Source organism: Adiantum capillus-veneris, chromosome 30 (genome assembly GCF_014529385.1).
Source record: "Adiantum capillus-veneris isolate H3 chromosome 30, ASM1452938v2, whole genome shotgun sequence".
Taxonomy (NCBI): Eukaryota; Viridiplantae; Streptophyta; class Polypodiopsida; order Polypodiales; family Pteridaceae; genus Adiantum; species Adiantum capillus-veneris.
This window is the reverse complement of record NC_140960.1, coordinates 9532491-9557922: the sequence shown is the minus strand read 5'-3', so window position 1 is coordinate 9557922 and position 25432 is coordinate 9532491. Positions and strand designations below refer to the sequence as shown.

Here is a 25432-nt window from a genome sequence, read left to right as displayed (position 1 = left end):
AATTTTGGCTGATTGGAGGGTCTATGGGGAGATGTCATGGTATTTGGTGGTTACCACGACTTCTTCTTTGAGCCTTGTTTAAGGATAATAAATGAAAACTAGAAACGGATCCTTGCCATTGTATTCCTCAGCCTGTGAAGGCTGAATAACCCAAAACAATGACAACAACAACAACAGTTGTTCTTGCTTGCAAGACTCATACCATCCACAAAAAGCAATCTGGAGCGACTGTTGTTCCTTTAATAACTAGGCCTGAACTAGCTCTCAGACTTCTGTTGAACATCGACAAGGACAGAAATAGTTACATATCCACATCTCAATAATGTACAATAAGCTAGCAAACCTTGTCTGTTTGTGAAGCAACCAAACATTGGAGGTTTACCTCTAAGACACCGAATGTCCATGAATACGTGTGGAAATAAGTAAACAATTCCAATGTACATGAGAGATGGATTTACCTTACAAATAGGCGTATGTAATGCTGGTAAGTTCTAACCAAGAAAAATCTAAGCGGTAAGCTTTTACCCCAGAATTCTAGGGCGAGAGAGAGAGAACTGTAGAAGATTCTTGATAGGAAGCATCAGAGAGGTCTCAAGGTTTCCAGGGAGCTGGTGGGGGAGGAGCAGGGGGGAATAGAGGGGGTATGGAGGAGAAAAGCGTGTTGGAATCAATGGTTCCAGTATCACCGCCAGACAAGGAAACCAGTGCAGCAACAAGAAAGGCATTCCCAACGAGGGTCGGTTCTGTAAAATTGTAATTTGTTCTTACATCTGAAAAGCGATCTTTCGAATCTGGCCCACCGACCATAGCCCCAACCAGCACATGTGGATTAGGTGACTTGGTGTCCCTGTACTTCGCCGCACTTGTGCAGCCCCTTGAGTTCACATTGCTTGGAATGGAAGCTCCCCTATGATGTACATGTGTTGGATACCGCTTACCATAGCCCACCACATAGCTCATTTTGTTGGGGTTATCTCCTAGTATATAAGCAATCTGGGAGTTGAACAACAGTGTAAAGAACCACCTTGATTAGCACCTTTGTAAAGTTAAAAACTTACAAGACAGTTGTACTTTCTATATACTGGAGGCAAAATGTGTAACAAATAAATGTTGCAGCCATTCTCATGTATCAGAAGAACACAAGATCTGTGGCCAAAATTGACTCTAATCATCAATTTTCCACCTAGACAATATGACAAAGTATATACTTAGAAAACCTCCAACTTGGATGCTTGTGCACATTCACAAGCAGTATTTACAACACTCCATTAGCTATAAAATTCTACCAATCTATCAAGCACAAATAATGACGGCACAAGACCTCATCATGCTATATTGTTAGCTCTTTTGAGGCCATCATGCCATAATTGTAATACAATTGTTTTATCCCGTATGCTATCCTACTAGCAATTTCAATCAAAGCATGTATAAAGTAGCATGGCCCCGGTTTAAAAATCGGCTCAAACACTCACGTGTTATTGCCGAGCTAAACAAATAGTTTTGAATCTGCATGAGGACTACCAAGCATCGATAGCTGTAGTAAGACTACAGAAAAATACCTGAGATCTTGAAAAGTTGCGTAGTGTAGAGGAAGGTAAGAAGGAAGGACCACAGTTCCAGCTTGGAATGTTAGCAGAGGAGAGGTAATCAGCATACAAAGCTGCTAAAAACGCTGCTGCTGCATTGTATTGCAATGGTAGTGGTCGTCCATGATTGAGTTGAACCAACCCTCCTGCCGATATGCATACGATCAAAATTCAGCGCATATGTCACCATACCTCGTAAGTCGCTTGTTGCGAAGAGGTGTGTGTATGATTGTCCAATTATGGTAAAAAACTAAGAAACACCTTCAGTCCGAAAAAATTCAGATTTTTCCATTAAACGTTCAAAAAGCGATTTCATCAAATCACAGCTTTGAGGTAGTAAGGAAATAAATGACCTCGCAACTCTTAAAACTTCTTAATGTGGCCCCTAACACTTCTAAGTTTTCAATAACCTAGACCTTCACAACCTATAATGTTTTGTAAATGAAGCACATAATTGCCATTTAAACAAGGTGACAACTCACGTTAGCCTGCTAAAATGCATCCAGAAGAAGCTGGTTTAAACAAGGAATCAAGAAGAAAGCAAGGCTGAAGGTAAGGCTGAAAACAAGGAAAAGGCTGAAGTCAAAATCCCACTACAAACCAAGTCTATGTTTGGACAGGTCAAAAAGGGCGTCTACTGCTATTAAGTCCTTGGAGCATTTACTATCCCATGACTCATTTTTTGATTGCCGACCAATACAACATGCTTTTTCAAGAAGTTTGTTCTCAAATAGATACCTTGTGTCACATTGAAAACTTTGTACTGTGGCAGATATGAGCACATTGCAATGTTGGTCTGATTGTTGTAGACACGAAGACCGTCTTCATAAGGATAACCGGGGTTCAAATTGATTCGAAGCCTAGACAAGAGAACCTACAATGTCACCTGATCACCTTTAGTCATCAAACCACAACTTTTCGACATGGTAGAAGCACCTCCCTCCCTCGCTCTCTACAGCACACACCTATGTATTTATGTGTTTGCTTGTTTGTTTATATCATACGTTATCTATTTATGTATAACTTTGCACAGCATGCCCATATCTCACTCAGCCACACAGTATGACCCACGATACCGCCAGTACACGATGGCAGCAATCAGTCCATTCTTTGAAAGCTATGCAGAATCATGCTACGAATTTTCAAAAGGAAAATTCTCCCCTGTTTTCCATAATAATATGTGTTTATAAGACTGCTTTCACATTAGAGCACAAGTCTTCTTCCAGTTCATCAGGAGGGAAACCAATAAAACGACACATAACAACATCTAGCTCAAAATAAGTAATTACACTTCAAGTTAAACCTTGCTTAATGGACCAACTTGCCCAGTAACAAAGATGCTCGAGCCTTCCATTTTTATTTTTTCCGAGAAAAAGATCCTTCTATTAGTTAATGAAAACTGCCCATAGGGCTACATCCACCTCTGCAAGAGAGGGCTACAACAAGCATGATGGGGAGACTCTCCCAATGAAAAACAGCATATATACAATGGGGCTAAATCAAGAGATGGGAGGAGGGAAGAGCCACACAGGTGGACAGTAGTGCCATCTGAGCACCCCCTGGACCATGGTGTAGAAAGGGCCAGGGCGCCAGAGTCGAAGGAAAGCCTCGCGGCGCTCCCGCATGCGGTCGGAGCTGCCCTGTAGTCCCTCAAGCTGTCCTCTGAGAGTATGAATCAGCTCTAGCCAAAAGTCACGAACAGTCTCTGCTGGTGGCACAGGGCGAGCCTCAAAGATGCGGAAACAACGGGCCCGCTAGATGAACCAAAGAGCTAGGCCGCTGATGAGCTCCCAACACTCCTCTCTCTCACTGCACAACTCCTGTGGAGTAAGGTCTGTAGCAGGCTGGAGTGTAGGTCGCCCCCCCTGTATCACTTTCATCCTGCTGGTGGAAGATAGCTCAAGCTGTAGTGCCGGGCCCGTGAGGGTGGACCAAGCCGCTGCCCCCCAAGTGTACTGTCGAGCCGTGGAGAGGGCAAGCATCAGCCAAAGAACTCGTAGCCACACTTGCTGGGGGGAGGGACAGTCCCAAAGACAGTGTCGCTGACTCTCCACCAACTGGTCACAGGCTGTACATGCGGCCGAGAGACCACTATGCACAAGCCAGCTCCCTACTGCTGTGGCTTTGTGTGCAACCAACCACTAGAACAAAGTGACGCGCCTCGGCTGTCTGGAGTCCCACAGCCTCTGCCAAAAGGCTGCCAAGAACTCAACTGTGAGACCCTCCTCCTGCCAATGACGTGCTGCAGCGGGGCGGGCCTCTCTCTGCGCTGCAAGTATATGACGTCCAAGCCGAACAGTGTACTGAAAGAAAGGGACTCCTGGGCGGTCTGCAGAAGAGAAGGGGTCTCTCCATAGCCACTCACCAGGATCCCACTGTACTCGTGCCAGTGGACAGCACTCCCAAGCTCATAGCCTCCAGTGTCCTGTCTCGAGAGCTGCTGGGTCAGGGTCTATGGCGCAAGTCCTCCCACAAATGCCCACAACTCGGATCCTCTGGAAACACCACTCTGCTACCTGCGGGGCCTCTACTGCAACTCGCTGTAATCGTCCCCCACCCTAAAGCTCGAAGAACAGGGCTGGGACACTCTTTGAACAAGCCCTGACTGAGATGAGAACCTCCAGTCGTGTGAAGGCTCCCATCCATCGGGGTGCTACTGGCTTGAGAGGCGTGAGCCACTCAACTGGAACTGACTCTGAGATGTCCTCACACATGCTCTGAACCCCTCTCATGCCCTGTAGTTGGACACCCTGCACCTCCTCTGACAAACCTGTGAACTCTAGCCAGTCACCTAGAGAGCGCTGGACCTGCTAACCATGGGGTTCCAGACGAGGGGCTGTCGTAGGCGCTCCTCCGTGCATGTCGGCTGTCTCTGCTCTAGGCCACACCGTAAGAGCTCCCAAGAGCGAAGCAAACTCACAGCGAATCGCGATGTCCTCCAGTCTCCTGCTCAAACCAACTCGGCGCAACTCTGTAAAGATCCATCTGGTCGAAGGTTGCCAAGGGCCTCCTGACTGAGGCACCCTGGCACGAAGCCTCTGCAGCAAGAACTCTTTCCAGGGCTCCTCACCTGGAAGAAGTCCTTTGACGACGAACTTCCCAAGAAGGGCTCTGCTCTGCTGTGCTGGATCAATGATCCCAAGCCCTCCCTGAGAACAAGGGAGTGTGATGACCGACCAAGCCACCTTGGCTCGGGCAACCTGAGTGTCGCGACCTGACCAAAGGAAGTTCCTGATCAGCCTCTCTACCTGGCTGATACAAGAACTCGAGAAGATCCAACAAGAAGTGATGTACCACATAGTTGCCAACAACACCTGGTTGGCAACTACTACTCTACCAGCCAGCGAAAGCCGTGCTGAGCTCCAGTGTAACAGCTTTCTCCTGATGGACATGAGAAGAGGAGCAATCTGCTGCTCGGGGGACAAATCCAAACCAACCTGACAACCCAAGTATCGAACTGCAATCCCTGGAGGAATCCACCTGAAACCCTCTCCTGGCATCCACTCTGGCACAGGAGCACTGCCAACCGATAAAGCCACTGTCTTTCTCCAGTTGATCAGTGCGCCCGATGCACAGCAGAAGGTCTCCAGAGCCTGCCCACACCTGTGTAAATTGGCCTCCTGGCCCTCTAAGTACAAGGCTGAGTCGTCGGCAAACTCAGCGTCCAGAAGCTCATCTCCCCGTATAGGGAGTGCTAAGCCCATCAAACCAACCTGATGTGACACCAAAAATCTGCTCATCGCCTCGCATGGAACAGAAAGAGAAAGGGGACAAGAGGACAACCCTGTCTGACCGATCGTGTGAGCATGAAGCGCTCACCTCTACCTCCTGCCAAAAGCACCTGACTGTGAGCATGTCTGTACAAAGCTGACACCCCTCTGATCCAAGCATCTGAAAAGCCCATCCTGCGAAGCGTGCCCTCTAGAAAGTCCCAGTCAACTCTGTCGTATGCCTTCTCAAAATCGAGAAGAAGAATCACAAGGTCCTCCCCACGGAGACGTGCCAGGGCAGAAGCCTCCCAGAAAGTGAAGATGTTGTCAAGGATATTGCGTTCCTTGACAAAACCTGTCTGAGTCCCATGTATAAGGCTCTCCAAAAGTGGCTGAATCCTCAAACTCAGAGCCTTGGCAAGAAGTTTGTAGGCCGAGTTGAGGATGGTGATGGGGCGCCACTGTCGAATCTCATCCAAGGAGCCACCCTCCTTTGGAATGAGGTAAATCAGGCCCTCACTCATGCTATCTGGCATCACTCTTGTGTGCAGAATGTACTGAAAAGCACTACAAAGATCTGGGCCAAGCAAGTCCCAGTACTCCAAGAAGAAGCTGGGAGTTAGCCCATCCTCACTTGGACAGCTACCACGAGGAAGGGCCCTAAGAGCCGTGTGCAGCTCCTCAAGCTGAAGAGGTATCTCTAGCCTCTGGCGCATCTCCTCAGTCACCAGACAAGGCATCTGCGCCCAAACCTGCTCCTTGCATGCATCCTGTCTCTCTGACTGGGACTCAACCGATAGTAGCTCACGGTAAAGGTCAGTAGCAACTGCACGCATATCCTCAGGCTCACAAGCAACTGACCCATCGGGTCTCCTCAGCTGATTGACCTTGGCATGCGAGTGCCGAGGTCCTACTGTCTCAAAAAAGGCACCTGTCACTCTGTCACCTACCTGAGTCCACTGAGATGCCTGTCGGTGAAAGGCAAACTCATGGCGCCTCTCCTCTGTGCAAGCAAGCTCCTGTCGAGCCTGCTGTAACTGCTCCTCCAACCATGGACTGTCTGGATGCTGCTCCTGCATCCTCTATAGTGAAGCAATGCCTCGTCTGAGACGCTGCTCCTCCTCTCTCGCTGCAGCCCGTCGAGCCAAAGACTCCTGGAGAAAAAAGTGGCTAAGCTGAGCTAGGCCTAAGGCCACTCTGTCTGCCGGTAGAGCCTGGCTGTCCATGCCCTCTGTCCAAAGAGCCTCTACCCTCTCTCTGAGTGCTGTGTCCAACAGGACCCGCTCTGGGATGCGAAGCATCGTGCTCCCACTCCTCTGCCTGTCTGCCACTGTGAGGATCACTGGGGCATGGTCCGAGAAGGATGTCCCTGCCAGGATGCCCACTGATCCCCCCAAGTCACTGAAGTAGTCACTAGTGTAGAAGCGATCTATCCGCGATAGATTCACTCCTCCCACTCTGCGGTCTGATCTAGAGAAGGCAAGACTCTCTGGAGGCCTCACAAAGCCAGAATGCTGCCATGTATCCGAGACCCTCAAAGTCATACACAACCTCTCCCAAGCTGCTAACTCGACTCCATGCACAGTAGCATGGCTGCCTCCGATCCTGTCAGAGGGGTCCTCCAACATGTTGAAGTCCCCTCCAACACACCAATGGTCAACCTGTGGCAAAGACTCAACAATTTGTGACCAAAACTCTGCACGAGTACTCGCCACATTGGGCGCATAGATGTTCAGGAAGCCCACAAGGCCACCCTGAACCTGCAAAGTAATCCACTGAGCCTTGCCTGGCACAATAATCCCTCTGCCCACAATGGCCTGCTGCAATGACTCCGCAATAGTCATACATACCCCACCCTGGATGCCTCCAGGTCCAAAAGCAGCTGACCAAAAGGTATCATAACGTCCACGCAAAATCTGACCACATCGCCGAATGCGGCTCTTAGACAAATGGTGCTCTTGAAGCATAAGGAGATCAATCTCTCCTCCCACAAGGCAACGCTGAAGCTCCTGACGCAATCGGCCCCGCTGTAGCTGAAACTGGGGCCCATATAACCGGCCCTACAACGTAGAGGGCGGTACTATTTCAATTACCTGTTAACTTTACACAGAGCACTGAGAAGGGAAGAGAACACAGTTGCGTCCAGCGACTAGAATGTCACTGCGCACACGAGACCGACACCCTGTAGGCCCCAAAGATTGGCGCCCCTTTCGGTATTTCTTTATTCAAATTAAGGTAGACGATCCGACCACTTAGCACAAGCTTTCACAAAGCTGTCCAAACCTGGCGAGGGCTGAAAACGCAGGTTTTCGACCGGATTTCGACATCATAACGGCGCAAAAACCCCTGTAGGTCAAAAACACCTGGCTAGGACGGATTCCCTCGATATCTGGAAGCTTTCTGGTGAGCTGTCATAGAAATTCAGCGGGCTGTAATTCTCTGTTTTTCACTGCCGGGAGCCCAAAAGCTTGTACACGCATCCCAAGGCTCTCACGAGGCTCCCCCGATGTTCCCTTGCAGTTCAGGTGCGAAACCCTAAACCTGCAGAAAAACACAGCAGGCTGTAATTCCCTGTTTCGGATCGTTTTTAGCGGAGCGAACACGCCTACGCGTGTCCCAAGGGCTCCCGCACGCAATGGGACAGTTCCCCTGTGAATTGGACGAGTTTTCACGCAAGAAAACTCTCCAAACTCGCAATCTTTCGTGATGGAACTGTGCGTACCTGTGGGGGATTAGCAATTAGCTAATCCGGTTCCTGTTCAGAAGGCTCTTGCCTTGGCAAACGCGCATAAACCCCCAGAACTGTACATAGGTCAAATGAGAAGCCCACTAGTGGGGCATAACATACTGTACGTAGGGGAGAAAGAGAGCAGTATGTAGCGTGCGGGGCATCACTCCCGTCACCATACTGTGCATAGAGGGCAAGGTAAGCATTCCATAGCTTCTGTACCTGTTACAATCCGCCTGTGGCTGAAAATGGCGCTCCCTTTGTTGATATGCAGCTCGTTTTTGCCTCCCAGAGTGGCAGAATCGCTCACAGGCTGACACGTCGCCCAATTTCCGAGTTTGGGCTTTCCCTGCTAAAAATATCTCAACTGGTGCGTCAGTTGACTTGGCAGCAGAGCAATAAAATGTTCCCCTTGTCAATCCAGAGCTAATGATGCGAACACATTTTCCGGTCAAAAATAGCAGTTCCCTAAATTTTAGGAGATGCTTCCATGGCATCCCTATCGGTCTCCTGACCATCATTGAAGACTACCATTTGACCAACATCTACAATGTGGGTTAATTTACTAGCCCCTTTCAACTGACAACTTGACGAGTGGCCCAAATTCCAGTTTGGTGCACACAGGCTTCCATACTCATCAGAATTCAGTGCTAACTGGCCCGACCAGTCCCAAACTAACCGACCCAGACTCCCGCTGTGAGAAATCTATTCGGCCGCAGCCGTTTCACACTGGCCATGCAATGTCCACTTGCACCTTTTCAAGGGTTCCGAGACAAACAAGTAAAAATAAAATAAATATATCTAATACTTATTTACGGAAGGCAACAGGAAAAATACACCTCCTGGTGACACACCCCACCCTTGAAATACTGCAAGCGACCTCGCTTGCATGCCAATAATACATGCGGTATCTCCTGATATCACATATATTCTATGATGGGAATCCGAGATATACATACTTCCGAAAATGTAGCGTTGGACGATTAAACAATCCCACCAACCTGGCTACGACACATATATCAAGCATAGAAGTCTTCTAGTGTACTCTCAAGCACAAACTTCTCTAGCTAAATTCTGTATGGAAAGAGTAGATACAATTGCTTAACTACTCTCTTGAGCATCATGAACCATGCTCTTGCCTTGCTCCAAAAAGGCTACATCAAGTCATTGTGGGTTCCATCTGAAAGGCTTCAAGATACAATTGCAATAGCTGAGGTGAATCAACCAATTCAGACTCTTCCATCCATTTGGCATCTAATGATGGATAGTTCTTGAACTTCACCAAATAGCGTCTTGCAACTTTTGCTCTAACCTTTCTTTCTTTATGTGCCAATATCTATTCAGGAACAAGGATTTCATCCAATTCTTCCACTTCGGGTTGTTACTCATCAAGCATATTCTCTGGCACATCACCAACAAAGGGCCTTAGAAGACTGACATGAAAAGCATTATGTATTTTCCAGCCTTCTAGTAGCTTTAACCTGTAAGCTACATCGCTGATCTTTTCTGAAATCTGAAAAGGACCATAATATCGCATACTGAGCTTAGGAAACAAGCGTTCCTTGCCTTTCCTTTTCCTTAACCTGGCCTTTTCAAAGCGCAAAAGTACCCAATCACCAAGTGAAAATACAAGTTCACGACGGTGACGATCAGCAGCTTTCTTTTGCTTAGCCTGAGTCTTCTCAAGAGCAATCTTTATCTTCCTGTATGTTTCATCCATATCTTGCACATACTTGTCTGCCTCAAATATCTTGTCCTTAGTCTGCAAAATGGGTGGGACTTTCTTTCCTCCTTCCACTATCTCAAATGGTGCCTTACCTGTTGATGTATGCACAGTGTTATTGTAAGCATATTACTTGTGCCTGCACGGGACCTGCTTCTAGATTTACCCCTGTTGGACTTATACTTGTCCATAGTCCTGCCTCTGACAACCATTGCACTAGAAGACTTATTACCTGCATTATTCTTTCGATTAATCTCTTCCGTGAGAAGACTAGACTCCACATTAGTACTTGTCAACTCATTCGCAGGAACCGAGTTACTTATGGCTGTCCTAAATGTGTCCCATGACTCAGGCAACGTGACAAGTAAAAACATAGCTTTTACATTTTCCTCAAACGTAATTTCCTGCGTAGCAAGTTGGCTGAAAATTGTATTGAACTCATTCAAATGCGCATTCATGGAAGCACCTGGTAAACACGCATAAAACCCCCAGAACTGTACATAGTAGCACTAGTCGGAGCACATACATGGTCATCTTGAGAGCTACACTCTCCCTGTGTTGCATTTAACTCCTCAATTTTGACATTGGATTTAGGCTTGTCCTTAGCATCATGGTCTTTCTTCTTACCATCTCCATTTTCCCTTTTCCACTTGTAGCAATCCTTTTTGAAATGGCCTTTTCTACCACAATGAAAACATTGTTCCCAAGTTGCCTTGTGCTCTGACACATAACATTTGAGCAGGTCCAGGACAGTAGAATTTGCCTCTTCTGACTGTCCATCAGTTTGCGGATGAAACGAAGAAGAGAACTTGAGCGTAGTGCCCATGTTCTCAAACAATGCCTTCCAGAAAAGACTCGTCATATGTGGATCCCTGTCACTGACAATTGACTGAGGCATCCCATGATATTTAAAGATATTGCTCATGAATATCTTGACCATGTGTTCTGGCTTTATTTTCTTCCTAACAGGAATGAAATGGGCCTGCTTACTGAACCTACAAATGATAGTCCAAATCCCATCATTTCCTGTTTGCGTCCTTGGAAGATCAAAGATAAAGTCCATTGCTATGCTTTCCCATGGCCTATCAGGGATCGGCAATGGCTGCAACAATCCCGGTTGCTTTTGTCTGTCAAATTTGACTTTTTGGCATACTAAGCATGATCTTACAAATGTGTCAACATCTTGACGCAAAGCTGGCCAATAGAAGAATGCCTCAACCCCTTTCACTGTCGCATCAATTCCACGATGCCCAGCATAAGGTGGAGCATGACTTTCCATCAAAATCTTTGGCCGTAACTGTTTAGTAACGCATAACTTTCCATGCATCATGAGAAAGTCATTCTTAAGCATATAGTGCTCATGATGTTGCCCATCAACAAGCTGGTCATAGATCCTTGCAAAATCTGAATCTTCAGCATATTGTGTCTTCATTTCGTCTAATTCAGAATGGTACGGAATTGACACTGCTGAAATTTGGGGCTTTCGTGACAACGCATCAGCCACCACATTCTTTTTCCCTTGCACATGCACAATCTGAAAATGGAACATTGACAAGATGTTTGCCCATCGCATGTGCTTCTCAGACAACTTTGTCTGTGTAAGAAAATATCGCAAGGTTTGATGATCCGTTTGGACCACAAAATCAGCCCCCAGCAAATAGTGTTTCCAACTAGTGAGAGCATGAATTACTGCCAGCAATTCTTTCTCATAGACTTGCAAGTTCCTTTCAGTCTTCAAAAGAATTCTGCTCTCATATGCGACTACTCGGCCATTCTGCATTAGAACTGCACCAAGACTATGGCCACACGCATCACATTGAACCACAAAAGGTTTAGAAAGATCTGGCAAAATAATTACCGGATCTGAAGTCAGCTTCTCTTTTAAGTGTTTGAACGCTAAAATTTCCTTGGCTGTCCACTTGAAAGTAACTCCTTTTCCTTGCAGTGCATGGAGTGGAGAAGCAATCTCAGCAAAATTTCGGATGAACCTCCTATAATAGGAACATAAGCCTAGAAAGCTTCGAATGTCATGTACGGACTTCAAGTCTGGCCATGACCTAATTGCTTCCACTTTAGCGGGATCCATGCGTACCCCATCTTTTGAAACAATGTGCCCAAGAAAGTGAATCTCTTCCAAAAAGAATTCACTCTTCTTCGGATTAATGAGCAGCCTATTCTTGCGTAGCTCATTGAAAACTGCGGTCAAGTGATCCCTATGCTCCTCTTCAGACTTTGAGTAGACAATCATGTCATCAAAGAAGGTACCCACGAAGTTTCGATGTGGTCTAAAAATTCTGTCCATCATTCTATTAAATGTGGCAGGAGCATTTGTGAGACCAAATGGCATGACAAGAAACTCATAGAGACCAAATGTTGTCCTGAAAGCAGTCTTATGGACATCTTCTGGTCTAATGCGTATCTGATGATACCCGCTCTTTAGGTCTATTCTTGTAAACAATGACGCTCCCTCAAGCCGATCAAGAATGTCATCTATCCTCGGTATGGGGAACCTGTTCTTGATGGTATTCTTATTCAAGGCGTGATAGTCAATGCACATGCGCCATGAACCATCCTTCTTCTGCACTAAGAGTACAGGCGAACAAAAAGGGGATGAACTGGGCTGAATCAGCCCCTTCTCTAAAAGCTCGTTGACCTGACCCATAATCTCTTTCTGCTGGGCTGCACTAACCCTGTATGGTGGTCTATTCGGTGGACTAGAACCTGGCACAAGATCTATGGTATGATCCTCAGGTCTCTCAGGAGGTAACTCCCCTGGCAAAGAGTCAGAAAAACAATCACTGAAACCACTCAAAAAAGTTGACCTATCTTTATCTAAGGTAGACAAATTAGATACAACTTGAGGTACTTCTTTTGCAAAGATCAAGTACGCAGAAAGATGATTCTTTATTACAGATGAAATAGCAGAAGCAGAAACAACTGGAACAGACTCGCCTTTAAGCTTTACATCAAGGACATGAGTCTTTCCTCTGTGTACAAGGGTAATCTTTTTGTTGTAAGTATCCACCATAGCATGCAACCTGTAACACCATGGGATACCCAATAATACATCACAACCCTCAAGCGGCATAATATGAAATTCTTCCGCATCCACATAGCTCTGAATGTGCAGACGAAGTTTTCCCAGAATGGGAGTAACAGGCTCTGAATGTCCTGGGCATGCCAAACCTGCTTCGCCTGTCATACCCATCTCCTCTGCACGAATGCCCAACTTTGATGCCAATTCTGGTGATATGAAATTTGCACGGGCTCCTGGATCAAAGAAAACCAGCACTGTCTGGTCTCTAACTTTGCCCCAAGCTCTGCACAGCTCCGTGGCATTTGTGTTTGGCTGGTCTCCAACCAAATCTGGAACAAGTCCTGCACTCGGCTTTGGCTTCTTCCCTTTATGGTCTGACTTGTCATCCTTATCCTGTGACTTCTTCTGTGGGCACTCATTTGCAAAGTGTCCTTCCTGTTCACAAATGTAGCATTTCTTGGCCTCCCTAAGAGCTTTCCTTTCTTGAAAAGTTTTGCCAGAAAAATGCCTTTTTTGTCCTTGTCCTCGTTCCGAAGAAGATTTAGACTGCTTCTTGGACGTATTAGCTTCTTCAGTGGAGGGCTTCTTTGCAGGAGACTCAGAAGGCTTTGCTGCAACATTGCCCTTGGCTGAAAACTGTTTGCCCTGGGCCCCTTTCTTGTGGCTATTAAATCCATCGGAATCTCCCTTCGACAGATTGTTGGCCACTCTTGCATTCTCTATCAATTGAAACATATTCATGACAGTAGTCTTTGTGCAGTAGTCCCTGATTTTCTTGGGCAATCTGCAACAGTACTTCTCAATTTGTTCTGACAAAGGCACAAACCTGTAAGAGGTGATTGGCAACAGTGCGGCCCAAAACCGTTTATTGTACTCTTCCAGATTCACACACTGTTTGGCATTCAACTCGTGCCATTCTGTCATCACATCCACTTCAAAAGTATTTGTCAACCATGCAGGCGCAAAAAGCTGTTTGAATTGAACCCACGTTGTTGGGGCTTGACCCTGGTTCAACAATGCGGTCCACCACTGGAGCGCATTCCCTTTCAAGAAAGTGGCAGCCTTGCGTATCTTTGAAGATTCCGTGAAGTTGCCTCCAGCATAAGCTGCATCGAACTGCTGTATGAAGGTCAAAGCCTTTAATTGGTCCTCAGTTCCTCTAAAAGTTTCAAACTTCACTCCCTGCCCACCTTCCTTGTAATCCTTAGGCTGACTCAAAGGAGCCACATTATCATAAACAGGTGCCTGTAACAGTGGTGCTCCATGAGTGTTCATTCCAGCACTCGCATCAACTGTTTTCCCTGTCATATCTGCATTTTGTACGTATGGCTGCGAAAAACCAGCCATACCAAATTGTGTTCCAAGCACTCGAAACTGGCCATAGGCACCCTGAAAACCTGGTTGGACACCCATGTTCGCGTACATAGGGTTACCCATGCCTGTTTGCATTGTCCCGAACACATTCCCTGGCATATAACCTGTGGAAGGTCCAGCCATAGCTTGAAACACTGAACCACCTCCAAAATAACCAGGATAAGTATTAGGTAATGGAAGGGTCTGACGCATAGCCTGTTCATTGCTCCCTTGACCATTCACAAACGGTTCCTGTCCAGCTAAAGCAAGTTGCTTTGGATCATTGGACACCGCTAGTTGCTCAACCACATGGGCTTTCCCTCGAGCATCATGAGTCCTCTGTGCATTGGAAATCTCCTTTTCCTGCAACGGCTCAGTCATGCCCTGTGTAGGAGGCTGAAAACCCTGTGTCGGAGCCTCTAAGAATTCCTGCATCCTTGGGTTGTTAGCCAACTGCTGAAACATGTCCATGCAACAACGCAGTTGAGTTCTAAACAACCTGTCCTCTTCTTGAAGAGTTGAAGGAATTTTCTTTGTGCCATGTGAGGAAGATCCCTCATCAGGTACTTGGTCTCTCTTCTCTGCCATATCGACAAGCTCTGTGTTGCTTTCACCCACAACAATCCACGCTGCACTTTTTGAAGAAAAAGTGACTATCCCGTCGATGGAACCATATAACCGGCCCGTACAACGTAGAGGGCGGTACTATTTCAATTACCTGTTAACTTTACACAGAGCACTGAGAAGGGAAGAGAACACAGTTGCGTCCAGCGACTAGAATGTCACTGCGCACACGAGACCGACACCCTGTAGGCCCCAAAGACTGGCGCCCCTTTCGGTATTTCTTTATTCAAATTAAGGTAGACGATCCGACCACTTAGCACAAGCTTTCACAAAGCTGTCCAAACCTGGCGAGGGCTGAAAACGCAGGTTTTCGACCGGATTTCGACAGCATAACGGCACAAAAACCCCTGTAGGTCAAAAACACCTGGCTAGGACGGATTCCCTCGATATCTGGAAGCTTTCTGGTGAGCTGTCATAGAAATTCAGCGGGCTGTAATTCTCTGTTTTTCACTGCCGGGAGCCCAAAAGCCTGTACACGCATCCCAAGGCTCTCACGAGGCTCCCCCGATGTTCCCTTGCAGTTCAGGTGCGAAAACCTAAACCTGCAGAAAAACACAGCAGGCTGTAATTCCCTGTTTCGGATTGTTTTTAGTGGAGCGAACACGCCTACGCGTGTCCCAAGGGCTCCCGCACGCAATGGGACAGTTCCCCTGTGAATTGGACGAGTTTTCACGCAAGAAAACTCTCCAAACTCGCAATCTTTCGTGATGGAACTGTGCGTACCTGTGGGGGATTAGCAATTAGCTAATCCGGTTCCTGTTCAGAAGGCTCTTGCCTTGGCAAACGCGCATAAACCCCCAGAACTGTACATAGGTCAAATGAGAAGCCCACTAGTGGGGCATAACATACTGTACGTAGGGGAGAAAGAGAGCAGTATGTAGCGTGCGGGGCATCACTCCCGTCACCATACTGTGCATAGAGGGCAAGGTAAGCATTCCATAGCTTCTGTACCTGTTACAATCCGCCTGTGGCTGAAAATGGCGCCCCCTTTGTTGATATGCAGCTCGTTTTTGCCTCCCAGAGTGGCAGAATCGCTCACAGGCTGACATGTCGCCCAATTTCCGAGTTTGGGCTTTCCCTGCTAAAAATATCTCAATTGGTGCGTCAGTTGACTTGGCAGCAGAGCAATAAAATGTTCCCCTTGTCAATCCAGAGCTAATGACGCGAACACATTTTCCGGTCAAAAATAGCAGTTCCCTAAATTTTAGGAGATGCTTCCATGGCGTCCCTATCGGTCTCCTGACCATCATTGAAGACTACCATTTGACCAACATCTACAATGTGGGTTAATTTACTAGCCCCTTTCAACTGACAACTTGACGAGTGGCCCAAATTCCAGTTTGGTGCACACAGGCTTCCATACTCATCAGAATTTAGTGCTAACTGGCCCGACCAGTCCCAGACTAACCGACCCAGACTCCCGCTGTGAGAAATCTATTCGGCCGCAGCCGTTTCACACTGGCCATGCAATGTCCACTTGCACCTTTTCAAGGGTTCCGGGACAAACAAGTAAAAATAAAATAAATATATCTAATACTTATTTACGGAAGGCAACAGGAAAAATACACCTCCTGGTGACAGCCCACCTAATCCCTGCACGTTCCACGAGACGATCCTCATGGGGAGCGAGAGAGAACAGATGCTGCCGCAGCAGCAAGACGGGCTATCTTCGAGGCAGGCTTGGATGGGGAGTAATCCGCATCCGAGCGTCCTCTAGATAGGCGAGCCTGTAGTGAGTGCCTGGCCCAAGCCCAAGCAGAGCGAGCCGTGCGTAAAGCAACCTCCTCTGTCCAGGAGTCCTCATGTATGTATACATAGCAAGGCAAACACTGCGTATCAGCAAAAAAGTACACCACAATGTGCCTACATCCTGCTGAGTCTGGGGGTGTCACCGCAAACTTGGCCAGTGGCCACAAAGTCTGCAGCAAATCTGTAACTCCAAGTTCTCCCATGTGGTGAGAGAACTCGAGAATCTGTGTATGCAACCATCCCACCACTGAGTCGAGGGACCACTCTGTCTCGGTCCTACCACAGAGGGGAAAGGAGAAACCAACTGCTGAGTCCAAGGCCTCTGTCCCCCTAGCTGCGAGGAACAGAGCGTGGACCCTGAAGCAGGCTGCCTCGTGGTCTGCTGCGGAATCGCCGAGAAAGCGAGTGAATCCGTAATCGAAGAAGTCCCAGCGGCGTCGGAGGTCAATGCTCGTCAGACCACGAGGGATAGCTGCAAGGGAAGATGTCTGAATCTGCAGAGGGGGCCACAAAAAGGGTTGACCCTCTCTCGCTAGGCGACTCGTGGCAAAAGCGCTGCCAAGAGATCTCCTAGCCGCCGGCGAGGGACCAGTCTCCTGAGTCGACTGTGGTACTGAAGCAGGAGGAGGGGGAGAAGGAGCTGGGGGGGGGGGGGGGCGGAGGAGAAGAGAAGCGGGGTGGGGCGACAGAGACAGGGGGGCGAGGTGGGGAGTGGGCGGGAGCAGAGGGCGGGGGAGGGGATGAGGAGGAAGAGGGAAAATCTGAAGGTGGGGGGGGGGCTGGCGAGGGTGAAGCGGAAGTGGAGGCTGGCGTAGGGGGCTCCTCCTACTCAAGAGGACCAAAGCGGTTCCCCGTGGGAACCCACTGCTGCTGAGTAGGCACCTGAGGGCCACTCTGAGTGCCAGGCTGTCGCTGTGGCCCCTGGCGTCGACGGCCACGGGCCTGCTGCCACCCCTCCTCCGCTGGAGCCCTAGGCTCGGAGGGTGGCTCAGAATCTGTGCGCTGTGTCGCTGGCTGAGGTTGCGGCCTAGCCTTGGCAGGCTGGGGCTGAGGCTGAGGCTGAGGTGCACGTCGTGGCCTCCTCCGTGGACAGGCCTTCGCTAGGTGGCCCATCTGTCTGCAAATGAAGCACTCGTTCGGGAGACCCGAGTACTCCACACTCTGCCTAAACCAACCCCCACTCACCCGAGGCAGAAGGATGACCTTCGGGAGCGTGTGGGTATCTCTGACCAAAACTCGAACTGAAGGGATGCCGGCCGCCTTGGCAGCTACTGATGCTGCCGTACGAGGTGTCTCCAGAACAGTCCCGATGGCGGAGCCAATCCTGGAGAGCATTGGAAGGTACTCCCTCCGTAAACCCGGGAAGTAGACTGAGATGGGGATGTCTGCCTCCTCTACTAGCACATCCGAAATCGGGTCAAAACCGTGTCGCCACTGTCGAAAGTGGGCGCGTGATGCTCGGATAGCCAGTGGGCTCATAGCTATGACCTTGGAGGCCATCTCGGAAGTCTCGAACTCGATCTGGTAGTACCCCCGTCCAAGGATCTGGACATCCAAAATCTTGCCCACCTCTGCGAGAAGGCGGGCCTGGAGAAGGTCGCGCAGCTCTCCTCTGCTAGGACGGGTGCCGAGAACCTTGCAGATGACAGAAGTCGCCTGCAAGCGCTCTACCTCTGCGGCAAGGCTCGCTTGCTCTGTCGGCAAAAGAGCAAGTCGAATGGTGGGCTCAGCGGGGTCGGGCGAGGGGGCTTCAGGCGAGTCCCTCTGTGGCGGAGCTGGAGCCTCCATCTGTGTCTACTGCTGAGTCGAAGAAGCGGACGGAGAAGAACAATCTGCAGCCGAGAGCGCCGAACACTTGTCCGAAGAAAGGTATTGCAGAGCCAGGCGTAGAGAACCCTTCGGGGATAATGTGGAACAGAAGGCTGCGGGGGGGGGGGGGGGGGGGGGGGGGGGGGGGGGGGAACGGCAAGGAATGGGGGGGGCAGCGGGAGGGCTAGGGAGGGAGGGCGGCGGGCAGCAGGGGGCAGGAGGTGGCGGGCTGGGCAGGGTGGGGGAATCAGCGTGAAGGCGAGAGAGGGAGGGGATGCAGCGCGAGGGCGGGGGGGGGGGGGGGGGCAGCGCGGGGGGGGCAGGCGGCGGGGGGGTGAGGGGTAGCGATGGCGCAAGGGGGGGGAGCGTGTAGCAGCAGCGAGCGTCACTTCTGATCGTCTTCTTTTTCCAGCCTTCCATTTGGAACATATTGGTAACATTAATTGAATGTAGATTCAGTCTCCATAATCCTGCATAATGTCTCGTAATTTGCTCATGTTTGAGCAGAGTAAAAAATAGAACTCTTACAAACAACAAAGTCTTGATTTCATTCATGTGCCTTGGAAAGTGAGCTTGCTCTTTCACAATGGCACCGGCGGGAGTTGTGAGACGCAGAAAGACAGAGTACAACTTTACACACCATGTGGCCTGATTTGGTTCATGTTTCCTAAGGTTCACACACACACACAATCTATACACACACAAAATTATATACGTGTGTACCCAAATGCAATGGCCCCTAGGTTAGGCGCACCACACAGTACTCCTTTTTGTATTGATGATCATAGATACCCCCAAAGAGTTGTGTCTGCAACCTTGCACCATGCAATGATTTGCTAGACTTAGACCCTCTAGGCCTCCTTAAAAAGGCACCCAGGCCCAAAAGCAAAAGCTATCTAAAACTGGAGCCCAAAAGCTATAGCACCCCCAAAAGCTCGATACTTTCAATAACTAGCCGAAAAGTAGCTCGGGGGTCCAACTGCCACGTCAGCAATGCTGAAGCTCGCATCTGCCACCACAAATCCTGCCACATTTTTCCACCGTGAATCCTCTATCCGATTGGATCGATCATGCCACGTCATCATTTTGTGACAATCCACCCCCCCCCCTTGAGAGAAGAGTAATCGCCCTTGATTACACCTAGAAAAAAGACAAGAGACGGTAAACCAGATCACTGGACACTGACTTCATGGAGACATGCATTTGACTACCCAAACCATCACCATTCTTGGGCAGGGATTCTCTAGTCACTGAAGGCTCAACTATCAAATTCAAGAGCAGGGATTCTCGATACATTCGGGCAACCTGACCTACCCCACTGATGAAGTTTCCACAACAAGGACCGGACAAAACTCGACAAATGACAATAGAAAGAAGAAGTTCCAGAAAAGAAGGATGCACGACCCCGATTGACTGAGGAACAAAGAGAAGACTATCTCAAAGAAGGGAAGTGTTTTGGCTGCGGGGAATAGGGCCATATCTCCGCAAAGTGCCCCAAAAAGGCCTAGCGAGGACAATTAGAAGATAGGCCAGAGAGCTCCAAAGTAGCAGAAGAATGTGGCAGAAAAGGCTCTTAAGATGAACGCAGAACTGGTACGGGATTGTGTGGGGACCGACCCGAGAAAGATGGACGTAAGTACAAAACTTTGTCGAGCATGGGGCAAAGTAAACAATTAGGAAGCCCTTATCTTCTTTAATGCAGGAGCCAAAGCCAACTTCATTTCAGCTGAATTGGCGGCTCGACTTGGATATGCCCGGCAAGATGGGGCCACAGGCGGAGACAGTTCTAGCGGTGCCCGGACAAGATGTTGCCATTACACCTGTCATTGGCAAACTTTGTTTGCATTGTCAAGGTTATTTAGGGCACGAGGAATTTTACATCATGCCTTTGGAAGGGTGTGACGTCCTCCTAGGAATCCCTTGGTACCACAAGAACAATGCCATGGTCGAATATCCGAAAGCGACCTTGACGAATGAGAAGGGTAGGAAAATTGTACTTGATGTAAAATTGAAGGGCGAGTCTTTCAGTATTGTATCGGATTCGGCCATTTCGAAATTATTGAAATCCAGTCTTTTTGTTTACTCGATCTACTAGAAAGAATTGAATGATGAGCAAAGAACCAATATGTCTGAATTGGATAAAGAACGACAAGAATTTTTGCACACTGACTGTTTCTTTGAAGGCCTACCAGGCGAGTTACCTCCTCCTCGTCTTGAGGACCACACCATTGACTCGATTCCTGGAAGCACACCAACGAACCGGCCACCTTACCGTGTTAGCCGAGCCCAGAATGAAGAAATCATGAACCAAGTGAAAGAACTTCTAGAAAAGGGTCTCATCCAACCTAGTACATCACCTTACTGTTCTCCGGTTTTGTTAGTACTAAAGAAAGACGGAGCTTGGAGAATGTGCATTGATTAAAGAGCTTTCAATAAAATCACCACCAAGAACAGATGCCCTATACCAAGGATTGATGATATTATGTCTACAAGACAGCCTTTTGGACAAGCTTTGGTTTATATGAATTTTTGGTAATGTCTTTTGGACTTACAAATGCTCCAGCAACTTTCAATCGAATGATGGATAGGATTTTCCGAGAGTATCGGTCTTTTGTTGGCACTTCTTTGACGACATTATAGTTTTCTCCAAGAATGAAGCAGACCACCGACACCATTTGCTACAGGTTTTTCAGGCATTGAGCAAGTATAGATTGGTTAGTTTTTCTTAATGGAGATACATTTCTTGGGACACATGGTCTCAGTAGAAGGAGAAGATAGACCTGGCCAAAGTTGACACCATCCGCAATTGGACTGACCTAAAGAATGTTCATGAAGTTCGAAGCTTTTTGGGCTTGTGCTCTTATTATCAGCGGTTCATTCGGAAGTTTGCAGAGATAGCTTCATCTTTGCATTTATTGACTCAGAAAGGAGTCCCTTTCTCGTGGGGACCGACAGAGGTGACTGCTTTTCAGACACTTACGGAAAAATTGACTTACGAGACAAGTGTTGGCTTTGCCAGCTTTGCAAAAGCCATTCGAGGTTTATTGTGATGCTTGTGGTCGTAGTTTGGGAGCGGTCTTGATGCAAGAAGGCCATGTGATTGCTTATGAAAGCAGAATGTTTTCACGACCAGAATTAGTAGCACAGATCTATGAAAAAGAGCTATTGGCAGTGATCCATGCTCTTACACAATGGCGACACTATTTACTCGGAGCCGATTTCACAGTTTTACAGATCATCAAAGTTTACGCCACTTCTTGTCACAGAAGTAGCTTTCGGAAAACCAGATGCAATGGGCTAATATCTTGCCACAATTTCACTTCCAGATTGTCCATGTTCAGGGACATAAAAATTTAGTGGCAGATACATTGTCTCGGAAGCCCTTAGTTCTGGCTATTTCCGCGATTCATAACAGAAGCTTCGAGGATATGGTTGACATACGGGATAGCTACTTGATGAAGAAAACGATGTTGTGTGTTACACAGCCTTTGAGGGAAAAGGTCTTGACAGAGTGCCATTGTCCACCTTTTACGGGTCACTACGGCATCGATACCACCTTGCAGGGTGTGGAGCGTTACTTCTATTGGCCGAGACTCAAAAAAGGATATGGATGACTTTGTTCGCAGTTGTTTAGTATGACAAAAGGTCAAGTTTGCTAGGCATAAGGCACAGGGATTAGGAAAGCATTGCTATGGATTTCATCTTTGATCTCCTGAAGACTCAAAGTGGGCATGACGGCATTTGGATTGTCATTGACAGATTTAGCAAGCAAGTTCACTTCATTCCAGTAAAGAAAACAGTCAAGGCTGATCATTTAGCGAGGCTGTTCATTGCTCGGGTATTTCGGTTACATGGCATGCCTGAGACCATAGTCTGCGACAAATCCCCGATTCACGAGTTTGTTTTGGAAGGCTATTTGGGAGAACATTGGCACGTGGTTGCAGTTCTCGTCCACTCCCCCCCCCCCCCCCCCCCCCCCCCCCCCCCCCCCCCCCCCCCCCCCCCCCCCCCCCAGATAGATAGACAATCTGAGATAGCCAATTCAGTGGTCTTGGATTTATTGAAGTCTTACATCTCTGATCAGAAGACAAGAAAAGATAAATGATGTATCCTTCACACTCAAGTTTCCAGATACTTGGCACAATGCATTTCATATGAGTCTGTTGAAACCCTTTAAGGGTGAGGTGCCAGTTGATGGGGAGCCTGATGCAAGGTGGAAAGGTACGTAACGGTACGGTTTAGGTACGTACGGAACGTACTTCCGTACTGAACCAACCTTTAGGTACGTGATAGGTACGTACCATTTGTAAAAAAAGATAATTACACTAAATTTAAGTTCACAGACCTTTCAAAATTCAGCCTCATTAACAATGCAATGCTTAAAATGAACATATTGATCATAAAACTTAATGACTCAAGACTCAATACTCAATGAGAAAAGTTGAAAACCAATGACCATAAATCATAAAACCAAATAACAACTACAAACATCATGTCCATGGCATCAGCCAGAAGTCGGCATATACTATACAAACTGAATCAAGATCCAAAACAAAGTACTGTGAAATACTACAATGCCATAATAACAATAAAAGTCTGCTGCAGCCTATCCTCCAAAGCATGCAGTCACCAGTGTGCACTAAGACGTGCAGCCTCAAAAGTCTGTGTCAGATGCGGAAGATGAATCGTCGCTAGAGAGCAAGCCCCCATCAAGGACATTGCCCTCCTCATCAAACTTAGGGTCAGGCTCAGCATATGTCAACTCTGGTACAAGCACCTCTGCACCACAAGCCTCCTCAGGCATATCAGAAATCTTTGCATGGATGAGCCGGACAGCTTTATTCGCTCGCCTGCGATTGGAGCGAATAGGAAGCTTCCCCCTGCGAATACTCTCTCGTCTCACAGTGTCTGGATCTCCTCCCACCGTGAGTAGAGGAAGGCTAAGAGCTCGTGCACGTGATCTAGTCACACGACGATCCACGCTCTCGAGCTCTCTATGCAGCTCTCTGAGAATCTGCTCCTGCTCGTCTTTGATCTGTCGGTCCACCTCCTCTGGTCTAGCATCATCTACCATTTTCAGCTCTGTCGCATCTACCTGTTGAAGAGTAAAATAAAGTTAAAATGACTTATTTATGGCATATGCTTGCAGGTTGAGTTTAAAGAGGCCAACATCAAGATAATTTACCTGTTTGGGTTGCCCCAAAGAATGGTAACTCCGCACGAGCCTCATGTTGGCTCAGCAATATTGAGAAGTGCTAAGGCGATTTCGAATCTTTGTGTGTATGAGAGAGTAAGCACTCCAATTGCGCTCACATGCTCTAGCCGAGCAATCCTGCTCAGTGCTCAAGTAAGAGCGCAATCATCAATGCACACAAAATTAGGAGAGTGACAAGTGTCAAGTAATATAAAGATGAAGTTAAAAGTAGTATATATAATGGAATCATGGATGCCAGTTTCCTAACCTGAGAAAGGATACGAAGAGCAATGCGTGAGAGGTTGGGAAGACCAACCCTCCCATACAAGTGCCACCACGTCAAAGGATACTTTGTGGCTTCCTTCCTCAAAGAAACTGCTCTCGTGAAAGAAGCGCCAATGCCATTCATGTAGTTGGTGAATTCCTTGTCTATCCCAAGTTGATCATCCTCTGAAAACATGAGCCCAACATACTCTGATTGTTTTGTGTTGAGCAAGGTATCACTCCATAGCTCTGGCGACCTGTAGAGAGGATGAAGCATGGTAGCCATTACATGTATGGGACGGCTCATGAAAGTCCAGCGGCTCTCAACACATCCCGATAAATCTGATCGGTTGCGGGTTTCTGCTGTCCGCCACGTCATCACTTTGTGACACGAAGCCATAAACTATCTTAGCAGACACTGACTGTTAGTACCGATGCACTAGGAACACACATCTAGCATATGTACCAATCGACAGTCACATCACACGACATCACAGGATATCACAGGACATCACTAGACATCACATGACAAATCACATTCAACATTCACTCGAATCTCAGACCATGATTTTATCGGCAATACAATTAGCAATCGCATCTAGATCCACTCAGGACCTCATAGATGCCCGATTGACTAATCCCTATTGCAACCGTGACTAATCCCGATTGATCATTCAGACCAAAATGCTGCAATCATTTGGTCTATCAGTTCCTGCACTTAAACAAGTCAAGAATAAATTAGTATCATATTATCGAGAATTCCATTTCATAAAGTCATTACAGCAGAATACTGTCAGCTCTCAGTATCCTTGAAGCTCAAAGAGACATCAGTGACTCTAGTATGAAAAATCGAGGCATCTGTTGACAAAGGAGCGGAGTAACTCCCCTCTTGTGCATACCCACTGCACCAGATTTCCAGCCAAGCTGAAATCGGGGTTCCAATTGATGTTAAATCAAGAGCTTCAAGGTAAAGTTTCACAAGCAGAGGAGTATCTACTAGGTCACAACTTGTCAATACAAGTTAGGACTTAGACTCGATGATTAAAATAGACAACCATTAGAACATGAGGAACCCCTTACCGATCAATAGTCAACAAAGAGCATTTGGAAACGTGGTCTTTCATCTGCATAAACAGATGATAGACTAGTCCCAAGGTCGATCCCTCCATATCTGTCAATCGAAGGAGGACGTAGACTGGCTTGAGTGCCACTGAAAGAGCGTGCACTTCCTGCCAAAAGCTGTCATCAAGGATCCGTCTCTGCAAGTCTTTTGTAGATTCATCCTGTGATCTTGACATGCCTCGCCATTTTGGATCCACCACTGTCTGGAGTAGTGGATCTCTAAGTTTGTAGAGCCTCTGTAAAACCAAGTAAATGTGGGCAAACCTGGTTTTTGAAGGTCACACCATATCCAAAGTGCTATGGCTGCAGAAGATAGCAAGAGCCTCATGTTTCTTGCGAAAGAATGTGGTGACCTTGACTACATCTGCAACGATGGGCTGCACTCATGAAAGTTTGCCAATATCCTCCATGAGCAAACCCAAACAATGTGCAGCACATGGAGTCCACACTATGCCAGGAAACTGTTGCTTGACCATGAATCCCATTGCCTTGCAAGTAGCTGCATTATCTGTCACCGCCTGCACAACATTCTC

The 25432-nt window shown here is 47.7% G+C and overlaps 1 protein-coding gene across 3 annotated transcripts in view; it reads right to left on the bottom strand.

Annotated features, from left to right (window-relative positions):
• Positions 1-280: 280 nt before the first annotated feature.
• Positions 281-25432, bottom strand: part of LOC147417524 (endoglucanase 25-like) — a 112325-nt gene continuing 87173 nt past the window's right edge. For all 3 annotated transcript variants that reach the window (XM_086507292.1, XM_086507293.1, XM_086507294.1), the window contains exons 6-8: positions 2325-2460; positions 1560-1732; positions 281-993 (exon numbers count right to left, since the gene is read on the bottom strand). In XM_086507292.1, the coding sequence (XP_086363418.1) occupies positions 592-993; positions 1560-1732; positions 2325-2460 (711 nt within the window). In that variant the 3' untranslated portion in view covers positions 281-591. The remainder of the gene's footprint in view (positions 994-1559; positions 1733-2324; positions 2461-25432) is intronic.